At 36.3% G+C, this 22,062-nt stretch overlaps 1 protein-coding gene across 1 annotated transcript in view; it reads right to left on the reverse strand.

Annotated features, from left to right (window-relative positions):
• Positions 1-22,062, reverse strand: part of heca (hdc homolog, cell cycle regulator) — a 153,033-nt gene that overhangs the window by 117,302 nt on the left and 13,669 nt on the right. Inside the window, exon 2 of the mRNA XM_046623307.2 lies at positions 6,603-6,699. Coding sequence (XP_046479263.1) covers positions 6,603-6,699 — 97 coding nt within the window. The remainder of the gene's footprint in view (positions 1-6,602; positions 6,700-22,062) is intronic.

A 22,062-nucleotide genomic window follows, 5' to 3' on the forward strand; every position in this document is an offset into this window, starting at 1 on the left:
GATGAAACGCCTGTTCGGATTTTCGTAAAAATTCAAAATCTCTAAATTAATTAATTTACAAACAAGAGCCTGCGTTTTTCATTACACAAAAAAAAAAAAAAAAAAATTCAAATTTCCGTTACCAATTAATATACATAGAATGTACGAAGTAGCGATGCGACGAAATAAAACTTTACTTGCAATTTTTTTTTTTTTTTTTTGTTTTTCAAGAATAGATAGTACTTTGCATAATAACGAATTTATTTCTTCGACATATCCGAAATTCCATTCTTATTTTCGAAATTTCCCGACTTTTCCGGTTTTCCACATTTTTCTCTCTGCGTACGAATCCTGTACTACTATAAAAAAAAAACTTTGGTACAAAATTCGAAAACTGACGATCAGATAAGAGTTACTCGTAGATCGGACGCCGACTTGCAACCGACAAAAAACCACGACCAAAATATCCCTTAAATCGTGTAAATTCGATTTTCGTCTCTTTTGACCCTTTCGTTGTTCGGTTGGTAATTTTACTTTTTGCGAGGGAACAAAGAGCTAATTAATCGTGAAACGGCAGTCCCCTGCATCGGGAATTAGAGGAAGCAAGGAAGGAAGGAAGGAAGGAAGGAACGTCGGAGTTTGGTATTCGGTTTCAGGACGCCGACGCAACGGTCTGATCTCTTCTCCTCCCGACAATGAATAGCTGCAGGGTTGATAGGTACGTTTCCTATTAGCTGGATGCCTGCTCGAAGTTCAGTCGTAAATCAGTGTCAAACGAGAAGGAATCAACGTCCGTTGATCTCGTCGTTGCTGTCGTTGAGATTTCAGTAAATTTGCAACTTTACAGGAGAATGGACACGCTGCGTGGATCGAACGAAGCACGAGTGAGTGATTTAGGGCGACGAAGAAAAACTACGGGATCGATAATATCGATGATCCATTCGCATTGCCGTTCTAATCTCCGTTTTCTACTGGAATTTTCACTACGGTTTGTTAAATGTTGGCCGTACACTCGGAGAAAATGATTGTTTTTTTTTTTGTTTTTTTTTTTTTAATCAACGTTTCATTGTTTTAAAATCACAAAAAAAAAAAAAATTTAATCGAATAAGATATGCTTACAACTATACGAAATCTCGATTTTAATTCAATCAACTTAACGATATTATACTTTTTTCGTGATATTATCGTGGTAAATATTTTGCTCAAGTGGCAAAATACTCTCCGTAATACTCTTGAGAAAAAAAAAATAATAAATAAAAATAAAAAAAATAAACTTTTTGTTTTTATTTGATGCGGCAGTTAACTCATGTAGCGTAAATTTCAACGAAACGATCATTTTTTCCAATTACCGTAATTGAAAAATCATTTTTCAATCTTTACAAAAATGTGACGCACATACACTCCGTACAACTGATCACGCAATAGCAAGCAACTAGTATCTGTGGAATTGCGTTGCCAAAAACCTTTTCTCAGACCTTTTATGAACCATTTTGTTTTCAGCGCGCTATAAAATCAACTCGGATGTATATATCAAGCCTGAAATTTCGTTGCCGGTACTAAATTTTATTTACCGAATGATACATAGTTTCTCACTTGCAGTTTTGTATCCGCACGAGTAAAACCGCTGTCGGGTGCATCTGCCGAGTTTCAAAACTAATATAACAACAACAGCAACAATGATAATAATAACAATCCAGGATACCAGATAAGGTGGTGGTTCTTCGTCGGCAGCAGCGGCGTTGATTAAATTTCAAAATTCCTCGAAACGATGGATAAATTGGGCTTGAAGAGAGTTGTTTCAAGAAAAAAAAAAAAAAGAAAAATAAATAAATAAATACAGGGAGAATAATGAAAAGGGTGCCAACCTCGCAGCCCTGTTAAGGGTTGTCTGAACTGTGTTAATTTCGTTATCTCCAGTCGAGCGGTGGTAATGTTTACAATGAGATTATGAGATGAGGAGGAGGAGGAGGAGGAGGAGGAGGAGGAGGAGGGGGGGTAAGAGGGGTAGTAGGTAGCTAGCAGACGACGCCGTCACGCCGGTTTCATTTTACCTGAAATCTCTGATAAACTGTTACGGCACTCGATTCGATTTGAACCGAATTCCAATGAAAGCCCCGAGAGTTAACACCGCACGAATAGGAAAAATAAATAAATGATAAGCGTGGGAATAAAAATTTTTCTTCGATACGATACGAGAAAATGACCGGGTCCAAACATCGTCCGAAAATAAACCCGAGTGTTAAATGTATAGATGAACGAAACGAGTCTACCGAAAATGTTTATCTTTCACTTTCGGTCATAAATATCTGACAGACCATTTTCCTCGCATATTATAAGAAAAGATTTTAATTTAATAGTAAAAATGACGCGTCGCCGCAGACTTATGAAATAAAAATAAAAAAAAGAACACCGGCAACTGTGGTGCGGAAGATTGAAGAAACAGAGAACCAACTAAAAAATATAATACGTAACAGTGGGAAATTTTCACTTTGGGACTTTTCGAATTCGGAATTTCAACCCCGCTTACTATATACATACATACAGGTATAAACCGGGAAAATCTCTTGAAACTTGAAAATCAACCGCGCGTGCGCCAAATAATTAAATCTCATTGTTGGGCGAAATCTTCCCGCAGCGATATTCTTGTCCGCGATGCAGGCGAGCAAACCTACGCAAAACGTGTACGTTTGAATTTTCAAAGAGCGTAGAGCGTTAAATTCCGACCGTTCTTTGAAGAATCAACTTTCCGACCCGACAACAAAACGCTTCCCAAACCTTTCCGAGTCACTGCCTCGATTATTTGAGATTCTAACCTCGAAAATTCGTATCGATCGCATCGCCGTCAGAAACAGTTCGACAGCCGAAAACTCGGGATGGCCAGCCTGCGCCAACGGCCGATAAAACTCGCGCATGCGCGGTTGATTGTCGAGTTTCAAGAGATTGGCCCGGTACAATATCAAGATAAAATTTACCTAGAAGAAAATGGAAAAACGATGCGACATAAAATCCGAGCAAGTTGTGGAAACGCGAGGTTAAAAAAGTTTCCCATTCAACGATACACGTTGTATATATGCATACATATGTAGGTGTGCTTGTGTGCGATAATAATACGATATATGTATACATATATATACATATATACATGTGTATATGTATATGTGCAACTATGGAGGGAAAATGCATCGTTGGTATGCGAAACGCGAAACGCAACCCTTGCATTTTAGAATTCGAATCGAATGCAGCGGCTGCGAGGTAGGGAAGAGATTGGGTCCGGTATAAAATGCATGCATACATACATACATACATGCATATGTACGCATGGATGCACGTACAGAGTCACATTGGTATTTCTCGTTGTCGCTGCACCGCACCTCGTTGCCATGTCGAGGAAATATACCGCGAGGGTAAGCTGCAGGCTTCCCAGCATGCACACACTTTCTGTTTCTCTCTCTTTCTCTCTCTCTCGCTCTATCTGGTTAAATCAGAGGTGACAAACAGACACACGTAGAAGATAGACACACTTCGGTGGTGAAAAACCGAAGAAAATGAAAATGTAAAACAGGTATCGTTAAAAAAAACTGTTTGAATATCGTTGGAATTACGAAAAACGAGGTAAGCCTAACAATTTTGCGCTATTGTCGACCCTTTTTTTATAATTGACACGCAAAAACAGTTTCTTCGGTTTACTCTACTTTTTTAGTTAAACAAGGCTTTGACGTCAATTTATTATTGCACAAGCATTAAATTTTCGCAACACTTACGCGAAAATATAGCAACAGTGATCGTAACGAGCGAGAATAGTAACGGATAATAGACTTTCCGGTAACGGCTAGAAAACTAATTTTCATTTTCTACCCACAACTATATTTTTCGATTTTGGTAAAAAATGAAAATAGTCAAGGACCGAGCGGTAACCGGAACTAAAAATTTCTCTCAGTGCATTGATACGTACAGAGGTATGTATACGTATGCTCAAACGCTACGCAGCAGCATGATTGCGCTGAAAGCGAATGCTTGCATAAACCGTCATCGACAGAGGGATGCAAGTGCGACGCAGTTTAGGGCGCGTGGTTTAGGTAGGTACGTACATAGGAAATGCAAGCGGGACGTGAATACAGGGGGGGGGGGGGGATGGAATACAAGGCGAGTTATTGATTTTCTCTACCGCCTATTTGGGGTAGGACGACCATGCACACCCCCAACGATAAACGAGACGTTGCAGCAGCAACAGCAGCAGCCAAGTTGGGGCAGGGGATTAAATTCTGCAGCAGTATACTCGTCGGGAAAAATATCATCGCACGTCCGACAATCGGATTGATGGAAACCAAAATTCAATCAATAAGGGAATAAATAATATAACAATCGAATAGAAACTATGAGGAAAACCGACGATTGCAATGAGAATAAAGTTGTAAGCGTCGATAAAAAAAAAAAAAAAAAAGAAAAAACGAGGAACGAATTTTTAAACGAGGAGGCGGACGTCATTTTGGAAATTTTACGATTTGATTATACGAATTTTAGTATGTAGTATAAAGCGTAAACAAATATTATACAAACCGAAACATCTGCCAAACTACTTTACATAATTCGAGAGTTCATTGATGAGACGGAAGTTGATGACGAAAGATTTACAAAAGAAAAATATTAACAATTGTTATTTTAATTTGGTACAACTTGAGATCTTTGAAAGAATTGAAATAATTCGGAATTTCGGGTGTAATTTGAAAAGTTACGAAACAACAAATTTCGACGTAAAAATATTGCCGTCACTGCGTCAATGACGTAACTTAATTGCAAGTTCAAGCTGGGAAATTTAAAACACGAACGTAACACCGTGATTTTTAAAAACTTGTTATTTTCAAACACTCGTGCAATTAGACGGCTGTTTATTACTCATTGGAGTAGTAGGTCAAGAATAAATATTACATCAATGTTTCGCAAACATTCTTACTACCACGCATATGTTGATTGTGTTTTTTTTTTTTTTTTTTTTTTTTTTTAAACAAAAACCATGTACAGCTATCTTTGTTGCAACGACTTTTCCATTACGTATCAAATAATATGTATAAATTATACCGCTAGAAATATACCAATTGTGGAGAAAAATTTTTCACCGATGGTACAACATTGCATATTAACCGCTGACCGTAATACCGACGGTAATGAAAAACGTCATCTTCGGTAGTATCGCAGATATATTCATACATCCATGTATATAATACAAATATATATATATATACATATAAAATAACGAGAAAGAGAGGGAACGAAAAAATGAAGAAAAAGTTGACGGGTGTCGGAGGATCGTAAACATGTTGACACCGTTTCGCACTTTGCATAACAATCGTGATGCAGAGCTAGAGAGAGGATTGTGTGCATTGTTGCAAAAGCATCGGAATCGGCCTGTCGTATTAAAAACTCCGCAGTATGCGGCATGGTGCATAAAAATGCAAACGGTGCTTTTGGCCTTGGTTATAACAGCATGGTACCGATCAGTTCTCTATTGTGTATCTATGTATATTGCATAGATTTATCAAGTGAGAGGAAGGATATGGATGATGTTGATCGCGTCTATGACAAGGTTGAGTCAAGATTCTAAAATTCACGCAACCGGATGATTTTTCAACCATTGGAGTAACGATAGTTATGTAACTAACGACAAGATTTATTGGAAACATTCGAAACGAGCCGGTAAAACGGATACTTTTTTCATTACCATGGAAAAAGAGAGTTTCCGACAAACTTCAGCGATTATCTCGGGAAAACGGTAGAGTGAAAAATCTGAAACTGATAGAACTTGGCAGCCGAATGAAAAAGTTTCGGAAGAAAAAAAAATTTCCGCAAAACGAAAAATTTATACGTTATAATGGAAGAAAAAAAAAACTAGAAAAAAAAAACAATCTTTTGTTTGGAGAAAGTCTATGTTTGTTGGTAAACCGTCGAAAATCGATTTATTTCCGGTGAAACCGGAAGTTCTCAGTTAAACGGAAGATGAAAATTTTACATTCTAATCATTTGATTGCGAGATAACGTAAGTTTGAAATTTTTTCATCAAACAGTTTGCCGAGATAATTGCTGCGTGTTTGACAAAGAGAAAATATTTCTAAAATGAAAACCCGTTTTTCGGATTCTGGATTATTTCGAAAACGTAAAGATTCATTGAAATTAGAAAAATCGACTTGTCGACCGAAACTAATACATTTCTTCATCACCGATGTTGTTGAAAATTAAAAAGTTTGTGCCACAAAGCGTGATAAAGATAATTAACTGACCGATTATCCTGATCGTTAAAAAGGTGAATGTCCTAATTTTGAAATCATTTTTTTATAACACAATTGCGTAACCTATTTCGGTTACTCATGATCAAAGTGACTGAAAAACAGCTAATAGTGTTTCAAATTTCTACGACTAGCAATTCCTCCTACGTAAATTAAAATATTCGACTATTTCTAACCTCGATCGGACGATGCTGTGATAAAATTCAAATCGATCAAATATTCAACTATGCAATTGTCTCTGATGTACAGATGAATATACTTCGAAAATTGATTAAAAGTAATGTAAAATTGTATTTCTAACCTTTTCTTTTTTTAAACGACAACTAAAAATACAACAACACCGACCTTGATGTGATAGGAGTTCAATTTCGTCCTCGGCAGGCTGTTGAAGGCTCTGAAGTCGAGACGCCTTGAGAAGATTCCATTAGCTCCGCAGCTTTGCCTGAAAAATAATAAGATGATTGAAGCGATTAGGATACGTGGGAGAGTATCGACTTGACTGGGAAGCAAAAAGAAACAAAAAAAAAAAAAACAATTCAATCAACTCCGTGTGAAGATTCGTTGATCAAATAGATTGTTCCTAAACCTAGTCACGGAAAGAATTGTGCAGGTAACAATGAATGACAATGTCCGAAAACTCGTTGACAGTTCGAATATAGTTTTGTGTTTGGACAATCCTGACTAAGATCGGAAATACGACGGCGGAAGGGAAAAAAAAGAAAGAGAGATTAATAAAAAATAAAAAAAAAAAATAAAAAAAAAAAAAAATAAAAAAAGGGCGAACCGTCAGAGACGCGTGACATCGTGACAATGAGTAATCGCAATATTATGTCTGCCTGGAGGAGAGGAAGAGTAGTCATCGCTTAGTCGCTTGACTCGTAACTGACCTAACTTAACTATAGGTAGGTATATAATACAAAACGCGACCTGTGTGTTGTGTGGTTGTTATGAAAGCAGCACACAACAACCTGCGTGATACGACAGAAACAACGTGTTTCAATGACGATGAACAAGAATAATCGCAATAATAATTGGAGTAGTAATAATAATAATAATAATAATAATAATAATAGTAGCAAAAAGCGAAAATGATGACGAAGAAGGTGAAGATGAAGAAGAAGTAACCGAACGTTCGTGTTTTCACTTTTATCCCGCATTTTTAGGATAGTAAGAATCATTTTCAACGGATTCATTTTTGTATTCTAATAAAATTTGTTCTTCAATTAGAACATTTCTACAACGGTTTTATTATGAAATTCGTGTGCAAAAAAATTTAGCGTGCCAAAAAAAAAAAAAAAAAAAAAAAAAAGAAGAAGAAGAAGAAATGGTCTAGAAATGTTTTTTAAATGAAAAATAGAAATTTCTACAATTTTTCGGAAATTTTGAGACCGTTCGAAACTATTTTTTAGCTGGCCAGAAAACAAAAAACTGTAAATAATTGGTCCATCCAGATTGGTCCGGTGTTGAAATGTTTGGAACAGAAAATACAGTTTCTGAGTGTTTTTGAAGAATTAAAAAAAAAATAACAATGTCCTTTTCAAAATCACTTTATATATATAGTTATAAATAATCGAGCAGTTGAGTGAAAAATCTGAAAAAATTCAGGGGTACGTTTCAGAGTCGGAACAATTGAAGAAATTTATTTTGAACAAATTGGTCGGGTTTGCATGAAATTCCCCACATATATATATATATATATATATATATATATATATATTCACATTTACCGAGATATTTTTAATATTTTATAAACGTATTTGAAAGATTCATTTGCCAAAACACACACTTATTACACGAGGAAAATCGAATGTCACGTGTAAATAAAATCGTTGGAATACGTGCCCGGAATTACATAAAAGCTGGTAAAGCTCCTGGAGCTAATACGAGAGTGAGTAAAAGAGCCGTTCAAATTAGTGTACAAAGCATTGAGAGAAAGAGAGAGGCGATGAGTAGAATCGGGTTAAAAATTTCAAAGGCATTCGGCTGTCACTTAGCAGAGCCACGTCGATCTCAGTTTTACATCCGCATTTAAAAACCGAGGGAATAAATGCATGTGCTTGACTAGTAAACACGTGTAACTTACAATAATGTGTATGCCTGGTAGGTGCAGAAAATTTCGGTAGGCGAAGATGAAGAAGAAGAAGAAGAAGAAGAAGAAGAATTTAAGCTCTTTCGGGGGGAGAAGCTTGACGCTTTAATGGCAGATGTCAACAGCCGACATTTCAATTTTCGAGAGACCCGAGCGTCGAAAATCTTTTTTTTAACAAAATTCGCACTCTCGACATTCCGAGTGCTGCTGCTTATATACGCGGAAGTTACTTTTGTACCGGAAGTCTGCATCGCGTATAACGTGCAAAAATCTGCGTGTAAAAATATCGATTTGCTGAATGGCGGAGGGGGGGGGGGGGGGGGGTTAAATGTGAAAAACACCTTCTTCGCTCTTTCTTCTTCTTCTTTTTTTTTTCTTATTATATAAGGTCGAAAAATTATTCGTGAGAACGAAGTTCGTAACTCCTATCATCAAAATTCTCAAAATTATTTTCATCAAAGCGATCCGCACAGGTTTCTGTACATATTTTGCATACTTGACTGTTTCGACAAGTTTCGTTACGTCGAGTTTGTTGCCGCAGCTTCGAAGCTCGCTGAGAAAGATTTTTTACCATTTAGCAATAATGATTTGAAAATACACAGTCAAGTTTGCAAAATATAGATATGATCGTCTCTCAAGTAAATTGCCCTCGATTTCGTTCCAGACGTGACATACTAATTTCAAAATCGCGAAACGACGATCTTTCGTCATTAAAAATAAAAATCAAAAAAAAAAAAAGCCTAGTTGCCGCAATCACAAGCTCCGTTCTCTCACCTCATTCGCTAAATCAATTTGACTAATTATTATCACTAATGAATTTATAGTCCTTTCTCCCTCTCTCGACAATCTAATTCCAAGTTAAAATTTCACTAGTAACAACAAAAAATCACCATTCTCTCAAATAATTCTACAATGATTTTTAACAAACTTATTATTTCCGAAATATCAGCGTGTTTTCTTTTATCACGATTTATCGAATATCCGAATATTCCAAAATCGCGAGATAACCGTTTTTTTTCTTTTTTTTTTTTTTTTTTTTCCCCCTCGGAATAAATCGTTACGATAACGTTACCAACTTCAATATCATTCCATCATCACATGCGCAGGTACGCGAAAACGTTTACCCCGATAACATCGGTGGCCAACAAATAAGGATGGATCGGGAACGACGAATGAAAGAGAAAGAGAAAGAGAGAAAGAGAGAGACAGGGGGGGGGGGGGGGGAATAGGGAGATAGGGAGAGAGGAAGCGGTGAGCTGTAACAACGACTTTGGCCTTCACCTTGGCCCCGAGTGGTTTCGTCCCCCATCGACGTGCATTTGCGTATGCATTTATATGTATATATATATATGTGTGTGTGTGTATAATACATATGTGTGAGTAATATGCACACACACACACACGTATATGCATGCATTCGTGGTCGATTGCAGCATGTTCGTCACTCACTTGCTCCATACTCCAGTTACGAGTTTATGTACATAACACAGTTATATATAGTGATTGTTTTATTTTTGGCAATGTCGCAGTAAGGTCGAGGAAATATAGGCGACCGCAAATAATATGCGCACGTATGTGTATATATGGTATATGTACGTGCCAACGTATAGTACAAAACAAAAACACAACAAATATACGAACAAACACACATATACGTGTATACACATGCGTAGCGAAATTTTGACGAAGACGAACGAAAGAGAATATAAAAAGTGAACGTTCGGCTAGTATCGAGTGTCAAATTCAGCGCAATCTACGCTGTCGACTAAAAATTTATATAAAATCCAGCAAGGAGAACAAAAATCGACGGTAGCGTAAGTGATAAAATACTAAAGAACAATAATTTGTGTACTTTTTTTTTTTTTTTTCCCTTCCGTGTTTTATGCTAATTCGATCGTGTCCGCAGTTTATAATCAATTGACGTAAATTAATATCAAGCCCGTTGATTTGTGTATTCTTTGAATTCTCGCTTCTGTACAACGATTCTAGATTAAAATAACATTCTAATTGTGTCACGAGAAGCGAACGATAAATAACGACATGCCGACAGAGAAATGAAAAGACTTTTTGAACCGAGGAAAATACAGTGCGTGAATGTGAAAATCGATCATTAACATATCTCGGACTGCCGCGTTTTCTCGTTTCTTTGCAAATTGTAATAACGTTACAGTTACGCATGCTACGGTTCAGGATAATAGCGTAAAAGCAATGAAGAAAAAAAAGAAAAAAAAAGAAAAAACGGTACAAACTACCAGGATATAATAATGGCCCGAATTCGCGAAAAATTGTGAAAGAATTTTCGTATCCGTTGCACGACGACAAGGATTATTACAATGGAATGTAAGAAAGAAACTGTCAAATGTCGAAAAACTCAAGCAAGCAAGCCGGCACGATGAAGATAAGAAAATCGAATATAAAATAAATTTCGATATGTAGTTGTACAAAATGTGTGTCCGTATGTGTGTGTGTGTGTGTGTGTGTATATTTTTATTTAATTTACGACCGTTTGGCAGAACCGGTTCGGTGGATGCAGAGGATCACGTCCAAAACCCGATTGGTCAGAATCCGGATCTCACTCAAACTCTTCTTGGCGACGAAGAGAGAGAGACAGAGAGAGAGAAAGAGACGAAGAGAAAGAGAGAGGAAAGAAAAGGGAAAAAGAAAGAGCGAGAAGTGGAAGGTAGGAGGAAGTTGTAGAAGGGAAGGGAAGAGAAGGGAGAGGGGAATGGAATGGTATGGAATGGAATGGAATGGAAGGGACGAAGGCGAGAAGAGAGAAGAGGAGAGAGAGGAGGAGGGTTATTATCTAACCTTGAAACGTCCTCTGGAAATAAGAACTTCCGAGTCTTACGGCAGCTCGGAGCTCTGAGCTTGCATCGGGGTAAAGTATTCCTCCTCCCCTTCGTTCTCCCCCCCTTTCTCCCTTTCTCGCTCTCTCCCTTTCTTGCTTCCGACCTACCGACCGACACACGGAACGCGTTTCGTTTCATCTGCCGCAGTAGCGTAGCGATTCGACGTTCACGATATCAACAACGCGTAATAATATAGCTGACGACAATATTGCCGATTGTATATTTTTATCCGTACGACAAGTCATATTTTCACTTTTATTAACAATCAAAGAAAGAACAAACGAACAAACAAACAAAAACCACGACTAATATTTAGATCAATGCACGATCAATGTGGCACGAAAACTTGAATTTTCGATTATTCTTTACCGATAAAAACTTGATTCAATCGTACCTAATGAAGAATTTGTATTTTCAAAATACCCGCAAAGCTTATTCATTTTAAAGTCTTCTCTTCCCTCGATCTTCGATTTTTCGATTATTCGGTATATAAATGTTGTAAATGTTATATAATAAACAATTATATTTCGATACGAGGATCCGTGTGATTGATATTTTCCAACGTGTAGCTCGGTAAAAATTTTCACGGACAAATATTTGCACGATCAAAGAAGAACCGCGCGAAGACAAACCGCGAAACAAATTTTCCGTCGTTTATAAAAGAGAAAATACGAAACATCTTCTTCCGACACTTGAGGCCGCATTTTTTTCTTCCCGCAGGAATTTCGTACCGAAATGTTTTCACAATTTATGCATTCCTCCAAGCGGCGATAGATACAAAAACTAAACAAGGAGAAGGAACGGATCAGAGAAATTGAAATAAATCTTTAAGAGCGTTGAACAGACTTGAAGGAAGAAGGAAAGAACGGCAAAGTTTGATGCAGGGGGACCGGTTCTCCTTCGAAATCGTGTACAGAGTATACGAGCCGCACCGACTATACCTGATACCGACATACAGGACACCATGTATATTATGGGATGAGAGGGAAGGTTTCATTTGCCGCTGGATGGCGTCGCGTTGGCGGTGAAACGAGAGAAAAATACCAGAGAGACACACGGGCCAAGTTTTTAACGCGTACCGATAAAACTCGGTATCTTTCACATCCGGTGACGACGAAATTTTCTACGTAAATTTGCCATATTTTACATTTTCAACCCTTTGAATCGCAGCGATAAACATTCTAGCCAACGATTTTACTGCACACATTTTGTCTTAGATATTTAGTGAATTTTTAAAACATACTTCTTTGCGCTTTTTTTGCTAGTTCCGATGGTATGCCGATAGATATTCAATACTCGAGAGTAATTATTTGCGATACGGTGTCAATTACTATTGCTGGAAACAAATTGATTGAAAAAAAAATCGTGAAAATTGAAGGAATAATTCGTTTCCGAAAAAGTTACATAATCTGTTCGACTCGCTCGTTACAAATCTGAAATCGGATCTAAAAATTCAACATGGCTGATCCAATACAGCGGACGAAAATTTCAAAATCGATCCAATCCGGAGAGAAAACTCTGTCCAGAAGTTTTTAAGGTCGCTGATTACGAATCTGAAATCATATTTTGAAACTTCGGTATTTCGAATCCAATAAGCGACCCCGAAAACCCCTGCACAGAGTTTTTTGACAGTATTCGATGAAATTTGAAATTTTCGTCCGCCATCTTCAATTTATTAAAATAGAACACAGGGAAAGTGAAAAATGGAAAAAAAAAACGGACGATTGTAACGAAGTGAAACACTGATTAAGAATTTTTTTTTATTGTATATTTAAACCGTGACAAAGGTATTAAAAAATTTGTCTTAGTCTCAAGTGTGTTTCGTTTGTTAAAAATAAAAACTTTTCATCGAGTTCGTTCATTTTTAATTTTTTTTTTTTTCTTCTTCTTCAATTTTTTATTTCCGACAATCGCGGTCCACAACATCGTTCGACTTCATTCCAATTGTAAATTTATTCTCAATCAAGGCGATCGTTGTGTATAAATATTATATATTCGTATGGCAAAAATTAACCCAACCTTTATTTAGAATGAAAAAGAAAAATGACAACGACTGAGATAATATCAAGGAAAAAAAAAAAAACACCATCGACGAATATCTCATCCGGCCGAACTGGCGTAAGCAAAAAAGGAAGTATTAAAGTAAATAAAGATCAAGCGACGGATAAGAAAAATAGAAAGAAACAAAATAAATATCTGTCATTTATCTTGATAATGGTAGATGGCGAATAAAGAACAAGCAAGAAAAACGAACGATTCAAGTTAATATTATACCTAGAACCATCGAGATGATTATCATCGACCGCACGTAAATGGATCTTGCTCAAAAGATCACGCCTATTCGTTCGATTTAATCGAGACATTCAAGATGGTCTCCCGGCCATTTGAATCGAGCCACAGCGATAATTTCGCCATTTATTTTTTCATTCGCTCACACTCTCTCTTTATTTATTTATTTTTTTTACTTTTTTTATTTTCTCTCTCTCATTCCAATTTATTTCGCAACAAATTTTTAAAAAATCATCAGATTCTATCCCCGTTGCATATTTTTGTCCGCAGTCGACATCGACGATTAAATTTTCTGTCTCTGCGACTTTCCGTCGCAAAAATAAAGAAATAAAAAAAAAAAAAAAAAAACCATTCACACATTGTATAAATAATGATAATGATGATGGATAATTGCGAAACTGCTATAACAAGTTTGCGCAATAATGCGACATTGAAAATCCCGAGTGACGACGTCATCGTCGTCAGGATAACCGACCCAATGACTGACTCATGACAATAGATATATGTATAGGTATACGTGTAACTTGTACGCATTATGTACGCATGCGTGTACGTTGTATAAATATTAATTGCAACACGGGTCACTTTATTCGAGTTCAGGAGGGAGGAAGACGGTAATTTGAGGGTGGCACGGATTAATTTTTGGAAAAGTTAATTCTGTGAGACGGTTTCAGGATTCACAGAACCCGAAGCGCAGTTTTTATAACTCATTTTTCTGCACCTAGGTTAACACAAGTGTCTTATGATCGATCGAAATTTACGGAAGCGCCTAAGCGCGAATTATTTGATTACGGAACTTGAAGTAAAGAAATAAAACTTTCAAGAAATTACAAAGTTTTGAATGGAAAACCGACGGATCAAAGTTCCGGGATGCTAGATGTCGAAAATTTGAGTTATGATAGAGCAAAGTTTCAAAAAATAAGATTTCGATTGAGTGACATTACTAAAATTAAAATATAATCGCACAGCGTAGTTTAATCGACGAGTGGGTGTAAAAAATGAGAAAAACCGAAAATCAGAATGACCAGAATTTCGAACGTAAAAATATCAAAGATCCAAAACAAAGAAAGATCAAAATGGTGAAATTACACCAAACCAGCAAATCATGAAACTGAAAATTTTCTCGTTCTCCTACTTTTGGAACTTTGACTTGTCGAAGTTATGCCCTTTCAAAACTTTGAGCGTCGAGTTTCAAACCATTCGAAGCTTAAGATATTTCATTGAAATTTAATTTTTGTACTTTAAATTTCGACAATAAAAAAAAAAACTGAATTCGGCGCATTCGGAACTTTAAAAATTCGGAATTTCAAATCGCGCCAATTTTATAATCTCTCTTTTTGTCTTTTATTGTTGGAAAAAGAATCAGTTTGTCAAACCCAAAATTGATTTCAAATTTGAATGTGAAAAACTCATAATTCATAGGCGGTTTTTTTTTTTGTTTTTTTTTTACAAGAAAAAGAAGAATAATTCTACGCGTGAAAAAATTCATTTTTGCACAAGTGGTCGTAAAACAATCTGTCTTTCGGACAATATATTACACCGAATAGTGTTTTTTCTTTTTCCTCCTTCTTTTTCCCGTTTCTTGCTCCACGTTCGTTGGCCCTCCGATTCGACGTGATATGGCGAAACAAAGGAAGAAAAAGAAAAAGCAAAATATGAGGTAGAAAAAGAAGAAAAAGAAAAATTTAAGATCATAAGACTAAGGGAAGAAAAACGTTAAGCATGCGTATGAGAGCCGCTTTTAGCCACAACATTTTCACCGTACACGTAACATCGAGTTTCAGGTGAGAAAGAAGAAATGCAACTACTACACGGGTTCCTGCTCGACGCAAAGTTGCCAACGCGTTTGTTTGAAATAAAAAAAAAGTAAAAAAAAAAAAAAAAAGAAGGGAGAGAGATATAGAGAGAGAAAGGAAAAAAATGCAGGTACAAGGAGGTGGGAATAGGTATCAAAGCTAAGAGAAAAATAGACACTCCTATCTCCACCTAGGCGCCTAGATTACCTCTGGTACCGTCCCACCCCCACCCCCCCCCCCCCCTGCCCCTTCCTGTTTTCGTTTTCCAGTGTTTTTTCTACGTCATCCCATCGGGAAGGAACATTTTTCTCCTCTCGGCTCAGACACACCTCTTTCTCTCGCAGCGGAGAGAATATCCTATCGCCATTACGCAGCTATACTCTGCAAGTATAAAATGCATTGCGCATAATATATAGGAAAAAAAAAAAAAAATTTGAAATGAAAAGGAGAAGGAAAAGTACAAAAACAAAAAAAAAAAAAAAAAAAACTCGACAGTGAAAAAACTTGGCTGCAATAAAAATGGCACGTGATTTCATTTCTTTTTTTTTTCTTTCATCGACAAAACAAGGAGAAGAAAACTGAAAGGAACCAAATTTCGAAGCGTATATGCAACGCGACACAGCGGATGCGCACCGCATATAAATATGAATTTTAAAATTACATGACAGCTGGCTTATATATATATATATGAATGTATGTATGTATGTATGTATGATACTGTTAAAAACATCGACATGTATTTACACATACATTATACGTACATGTATTAATTATATTCAAAGAATGGAAGGTGTTACACGTGTGCGTTATAAATTATGCGAAAGATTGTTTATATCACTTGAAAACGTGCGTGTATTATAATATCAATATGCACAAGGTACGTAACACGTGTGTGTGTGTGTGTGTGTGTGTATTACGTACATTGTACATCACGTGTGTCTGTCTACCAATGAGTTAAATAATAATGACAAAGCGGGTGATATTATAAAGAACGTGACGACGGTCATTAGGATGACGATTCAAACACAGACGCTCTGTGAGAAATATAAAATACCGGGACATCCGGTTGTGGGGTAACAAAAAATAAAAAAATTTCTACTTATACGCGTAATATAATAATAACAAGGTTGAATAGAATTTGATGAAATTAATCATTTACGTACAGGATAGAGAGATATGTAAATAGATATGTGTTTAACATGAAACGCTAACATTTACAGACATTCTTCTTCTTCTTATTTTGAGACAGAGTTTTTTTTTTTTATCTGCCTCGAGTGTGCATAATTTCTTGTTTTCAAGGAGATAAGGGAGAAAAAAAATTTGTTTCTTTTCGTTATAAACTTACAGTAAAATCGACGATTCTCAGCGCAGTTTTTGAAACCTTATTCATACATTTATCGTAGAGCGATTGTAATTTTCAATTAAAGACTGGTAAAAGGAAAAAGAATTTCTTTTAAAAAAACACCTCGAGCATCGCAGACTAAACGATTTTTATATTCGTACACAACATTGCGTTGGTAAATGATAAATGATTAAAAATTACCGGTTTTCGTCAACTTTTGTACAAATATTGAGTTTATTCTCGTATTTTTTACTGTTTTTTTTTTATTTTTATTTTCGTTCTTGTAAATTTAGCGACATCTCTCTCTCTCTCCCTCTCTCTCTCTCTCTTCCACTTTCCGCGACGAAACTTCGACACGCAAAAATTTTGCTACTGACGTTTGAGAGGGTCTCTCGTACAGACGAGGGTTGCTACTTCCCGAGTATCCGTCTGGAAATATACGTATATTGATGGGTACGACGCACTTTTCCGGATCTCCCCCTACACACATACAACATACGTGTGTATACGTGTGAGGTTAAAAAATACGCGACAAAGCGAAACCCGTTGCAGGCATTGTAAATATATGTGAGAGGGAAATAAGGAAGAGGATTTGTCGGTTTCAAACCGACACCGTTTCATTTATGGGGGTTTTCCATAGACGGAAATACATGCAACACATATCGTAGATGTATTGGCATAAGGTCGTAAGTGGCACTTTACACGACCTTTTACTTTTGAAAAAGGCAAAGGGGCCTATATTTTTTTCTTTATCGTATCCAGGCCCAAGGCTTTGAAATTGAACAACGGTTTGATTGAGAGAAAAAGATCGTATGTACTGGTAGATACGACCTTCTGCTGTTGATGCAACCGTAAAAACCTACGTCGACCAATTCGATAAATTCGTATTTGCCAAAATATATATTTTTACATTTTTTGGGTTCGAGTAATTAATTCGTCGACTAAAAAAGCAAAATATCGTAAGCGATGGCAGGTACGACTTTTTGGTCCTTGTAAAAATTGAAAAAGTGATCCGCTACGTTAATTGCATAACGGCCTAACCGCCGAAAATTATTATTGTTATTCCTATCATTTCGATAATTGACGATTTGGATAATCAAGTTTCAGAAAATAGATATCCTCACCGTAAAACTTTGTTAGTTTCAATTTTTTATGCGTTTCAGTAGTCTTTAAAGAAATTGCAAAAAAAAAAGACGTATACGACCTTCTGTTCTCATCTTCGAGAATTTTTTTTACAAGGTTTCCGAAGTTTCTCAGATTTCTATTCGTCTACGCGCTTCAATGATTTCTAGTCCGATTGCAGAAAAAAATGATTGTTAGGACCTTCTGTTTTGATCTTTTTTTTCACGTATACTTATTAATGAAAAAAGGTTGCATTCGCTTGACATTCGACCAATTGCCTTTACATTTTCAAACGCTTGATTTCAATCGAATTATACGTTTAAAAAATTTGTATATACGTATAGTATGCGGATATATTTTCCATTGTAATACATATACGTATCATTTATTATACTGAAAGGCGCGACGATGATTCAGGTGGCCGAGGACACGTGGAAGTTGATTACATCAGCTGTCATATACGTTACATACGTACATGTATAAACATATTAAGAGCGAATGATTGATGAAAAAAATACACGTGTCAGACGCGAGGATTTCATTTTCCACAATCCACAGCTGAGTGAAAATATTATTTACTTTTGCCACGTCGATCTCCAGAGCCGATGTAACAAACAACGTTATTCAATACAGAAACGAGGCAACTGTAATACCGTTACAATATTATACATATTATGAATATTATGAATATTACGTATAAACGACAATAATATTGTATTTAAATACACGTCGTAATCGACGACTATGTGATAGAATATTTATTAAACTACGATTCTTAGTTATTTACCTACACGGAGAAAAGAGCAGAATAATAGGGTTTTTTGATAAATTAAAATTAAAATTGATGTCTGATATCAATGTAAATTTATACCGTATCGCATCGATTCTTTAAAAATTAAATATTCGTAAAGCACGACCCGAGAAGTCATTTTCAAATCTGATACAAAGAAATGTGCAAAATTGACACAGAAATTTTCCCAAACGTTTTACGCAGCAATCGATCTTAAATAAACAAAAATGAATATAATACCCAAAATTGTCAAATTTCCTTAAAGTTAAATTATCTCGTTGTCATCATAAATCGTTATTATCAATATAACAATAAAAAATTGCTTACGGGTGTTAGAAACTAGTTGAAAAGAAGAGATTGAAAAAAAAATAAAAATAAAAAAAAGAAAAAAGGGTTCTTGATCACTCGTCGAGAAGAAGCAACTAGTTCGCGTTACACACCGATAATAATTGTATAAGTTTGAAAGAAATTCAATACTCTGGCAAAACTTTCAATATTTCAATCACAAGAAGAAAAAGAAAAAAACCGACAAAACACCCGAGTTTACGAATTGACTCCAAAGTTGCAGAAGAATAATTTGGTTATATATTACATCTCCTACTTTTCATTGTGCAATCGTTACGTTTATATTACGAATTTCAACCTGGCGTTTCATTCGTTCATTCATTCATTCATTCGTAATTCACTCATTCATTCGCGCATAATGTACAAAACAGAAGGAATTGATCACAATCGAGGTTCGATCCTCCGCTGTTACACCTTTGCATACGCATGCATTTAACACACCGTCTCGTCGTGTTTTACATACACAAGCAAACGATCCAAAGTAAACGTTTAAAAAATTCAAGAACATACACAGTTTCAATTTACAACTAACAAGCGAGGAAGGGGAAGAAGAGAGGAGAGAGACGCAAGAAGGTGGAACACAATTCCGTCAAGTCTCTACTGAGGAATTTGGTCTGCTTTTGTAATAAGATTCGTGTGGTACATACATACATACATACATACATACATAATAATAATAATGCTAATAATAATATGTAAGCTGTATAAACACACCGTGTACATATTGTATGTTAGTATATATATATCCGATACAATGAAGAACGTTGCATGATTTATTATATATATATATATTATTATTATTATTATTATTATATATACACACACACCTGAATATCCCCCCCCCCCCTCCTGCCAACGCGGGTTAGAATGAAGTTAGTAAGTATACAAAACTCTCTATTCACGGCAAAAAGGAAACACAAAGGGAAATACCGACTCGTTCTTTCTCATTGCCAATGGCAATGCCAATAAATTTAATATGGTTTCGCCGATGCCTTGGTTACTTTACTACCGCCTTCGGGCTTCCTTGTTCTAGACGAATCATCACGTATGATTTTTTTTTTTTTTTTGGCAATTCCCCGTGATTTCCTATAGATGAGATGAAAAGATCATTATATGGATTTCCTGTCCGACATCGAATGAAATGGTTCAATGATTTCTCAAATGAGCAGCCCCCCTTCAACCTACCTTCTAAATTTTCAAAATCGTTATTTCTCATCGCGTGTAAACCGTGTGAAATGGAATATACCGGGACAATTTCTTGAAGCGTCAACGGCGCATGCGCGAGTTTTATCGGCCGTTGGCGCAGGCTGGCCATCCCGAGTTTTCGGCTGTCGAACTGTTTCTGACGGCGATGCGATTGATACGAATTTTCGAGGTTAGAATCTCGAATAATCGAGGCAGTGACTCGGAAGGGTTTGGAAAGCGTTTTGTTGTCGGGTCGGAAAGTTGATTCTTCAAAGAACGGTCGGAATTTGACGCTTTACGCTCTTTGAAAATTCAAACGTACACGTTTTGCGTAGGTTGGCGCGCCTGCGTCGCGGACAAGAATATCGCTGCGTGAAGATTTCACCGACCAATGAGATTTAATTATTTGGCGCACGCGCGGTTGATTTTCACGTTTCAAGAGATTGTCCCGGTACAGGATCACTTTCTCCTGTGCGACCGATTAACGAAATTACGTTTTCCCGCCGAACGCCGGTACAATTCTCGGTCGTCTCCGCTACCTTCCACTTTTCCGGAATTACATGACCGTACGGATATAACGCCACCAACCCCCGCTATTTGGGAGAGGGATAGAGAGAGATGGAGAGATAGACGGAAGCGTCTCTGAATAGTTACGATTATTGTTTAAAAATTAGCGGGGCGTCCGGCGTCGGGGTTCGGTAATTGCATTATTCCACGACGTCCGACGACGCGGTTTGCGTTAAACCGTAAACTACAAAGTGGTCGCGTTTCCACGGTTCCATTAGGAAAATTTCAAACCCCTCGGTATTGAACAGTTGGTGCGGTAAAAGATACGGGCCGTTTTTTTATTCATCTTTAAACTTATCCCTTTGAGTCACAGTGGAAAGCATTACTTCGCGTACAATTTTTGTATATTTAGAGAGCTTTGAAAACATATTTCTTTGCGGTTTTCTTTATATTTTCGATAGTATACCGATAGGTTATCAATATTCGAGAGTAATTATTGCGATGTTATGTAAATTATTATTGTGGGAAACAAATTGAAGAATTTATTCATTTCCGAAAAAGTTACCCCTCTACACGTATTACATGTTTTACGTAGATTATAAGTTTTTCGAGTCGCTGATTATAAATCTGAAATCGTGTTTGCAAAATTCGCGTTTACTTCAGGCTTCGGCAAATATTATTTAATTGTAGATTGTAAATATTAATCGAAGTAAAAAAAAATAATACCAAATATAATATAATATCGACTGAGGGTAAAATATTATACAGCTTGGGGGGGCAGAAGGAGAAAAACTACTCAATCGATATATTTGAAAATGTGTACCTTTCGCGTGCTGAATAATTTATTTGTGTCAAACAGAGATTTCATTCTCTGAATTGAAAAAGTACGATTATAGGATATGTATTATATATCAGGCTACAGGAATAATGTTTTGAGATTTGTTTCGATCTACGTAAATGTGAATGCGTTTTCCCTATTTTAACTGTGCAGGCGAAATCATTTGCAGACGAGAAAAATAAATAAATAAATAAACAAATAAACAAATCAATCAAGGTATAACGAACGAATGTTAAGAGAATCTTGACGACAGGAAATATTTTCAGGCAGTAAGAGGTTCTAATATTCTTTTGTTTTTCATATTGTACGATATACACAAAATTGAGACCTCTTGTATAAGTAAAAAAAAAAAAAAAAAAAAGAAAAAAAAAATCATTTCTACGAGTAAGAAAAACGACTTAGAATTGATGGATAAAAGAAATGGTTGTATGGAAGAATAAGAAAAACAAGAATAATAAGAAGAAGTATAAAAAGAAGAAGCTGTGGTTGGATATGTTCCGTGAATGTTAATGAGAGACGGACCCCGCGGAAATTTTTCGCACAAGTATAAATAAGGAGGAGTCAGATCCTGCCGGTGCTTTCGCATTAGCGGCATGAATTTCGGCAAACAGCCCGTTATGAATTCGCAAGTGTAAAGTACGAGTAAGCCA

Source organism: Neodiprion pinetum, chromosome 4, assembly GCF_021155775.2.
Source record: "Neodiprion pinetum isolate iyNeoPine1 chromosome 4, iyNeoPine1.2, whole genome shotgun sequence".
NCBI lineage: Eukaryota > Metazoa > Arthropoda > Insecta > Hymenoptera > Diprionidae > Neodiprion > Neodiprion pinetum.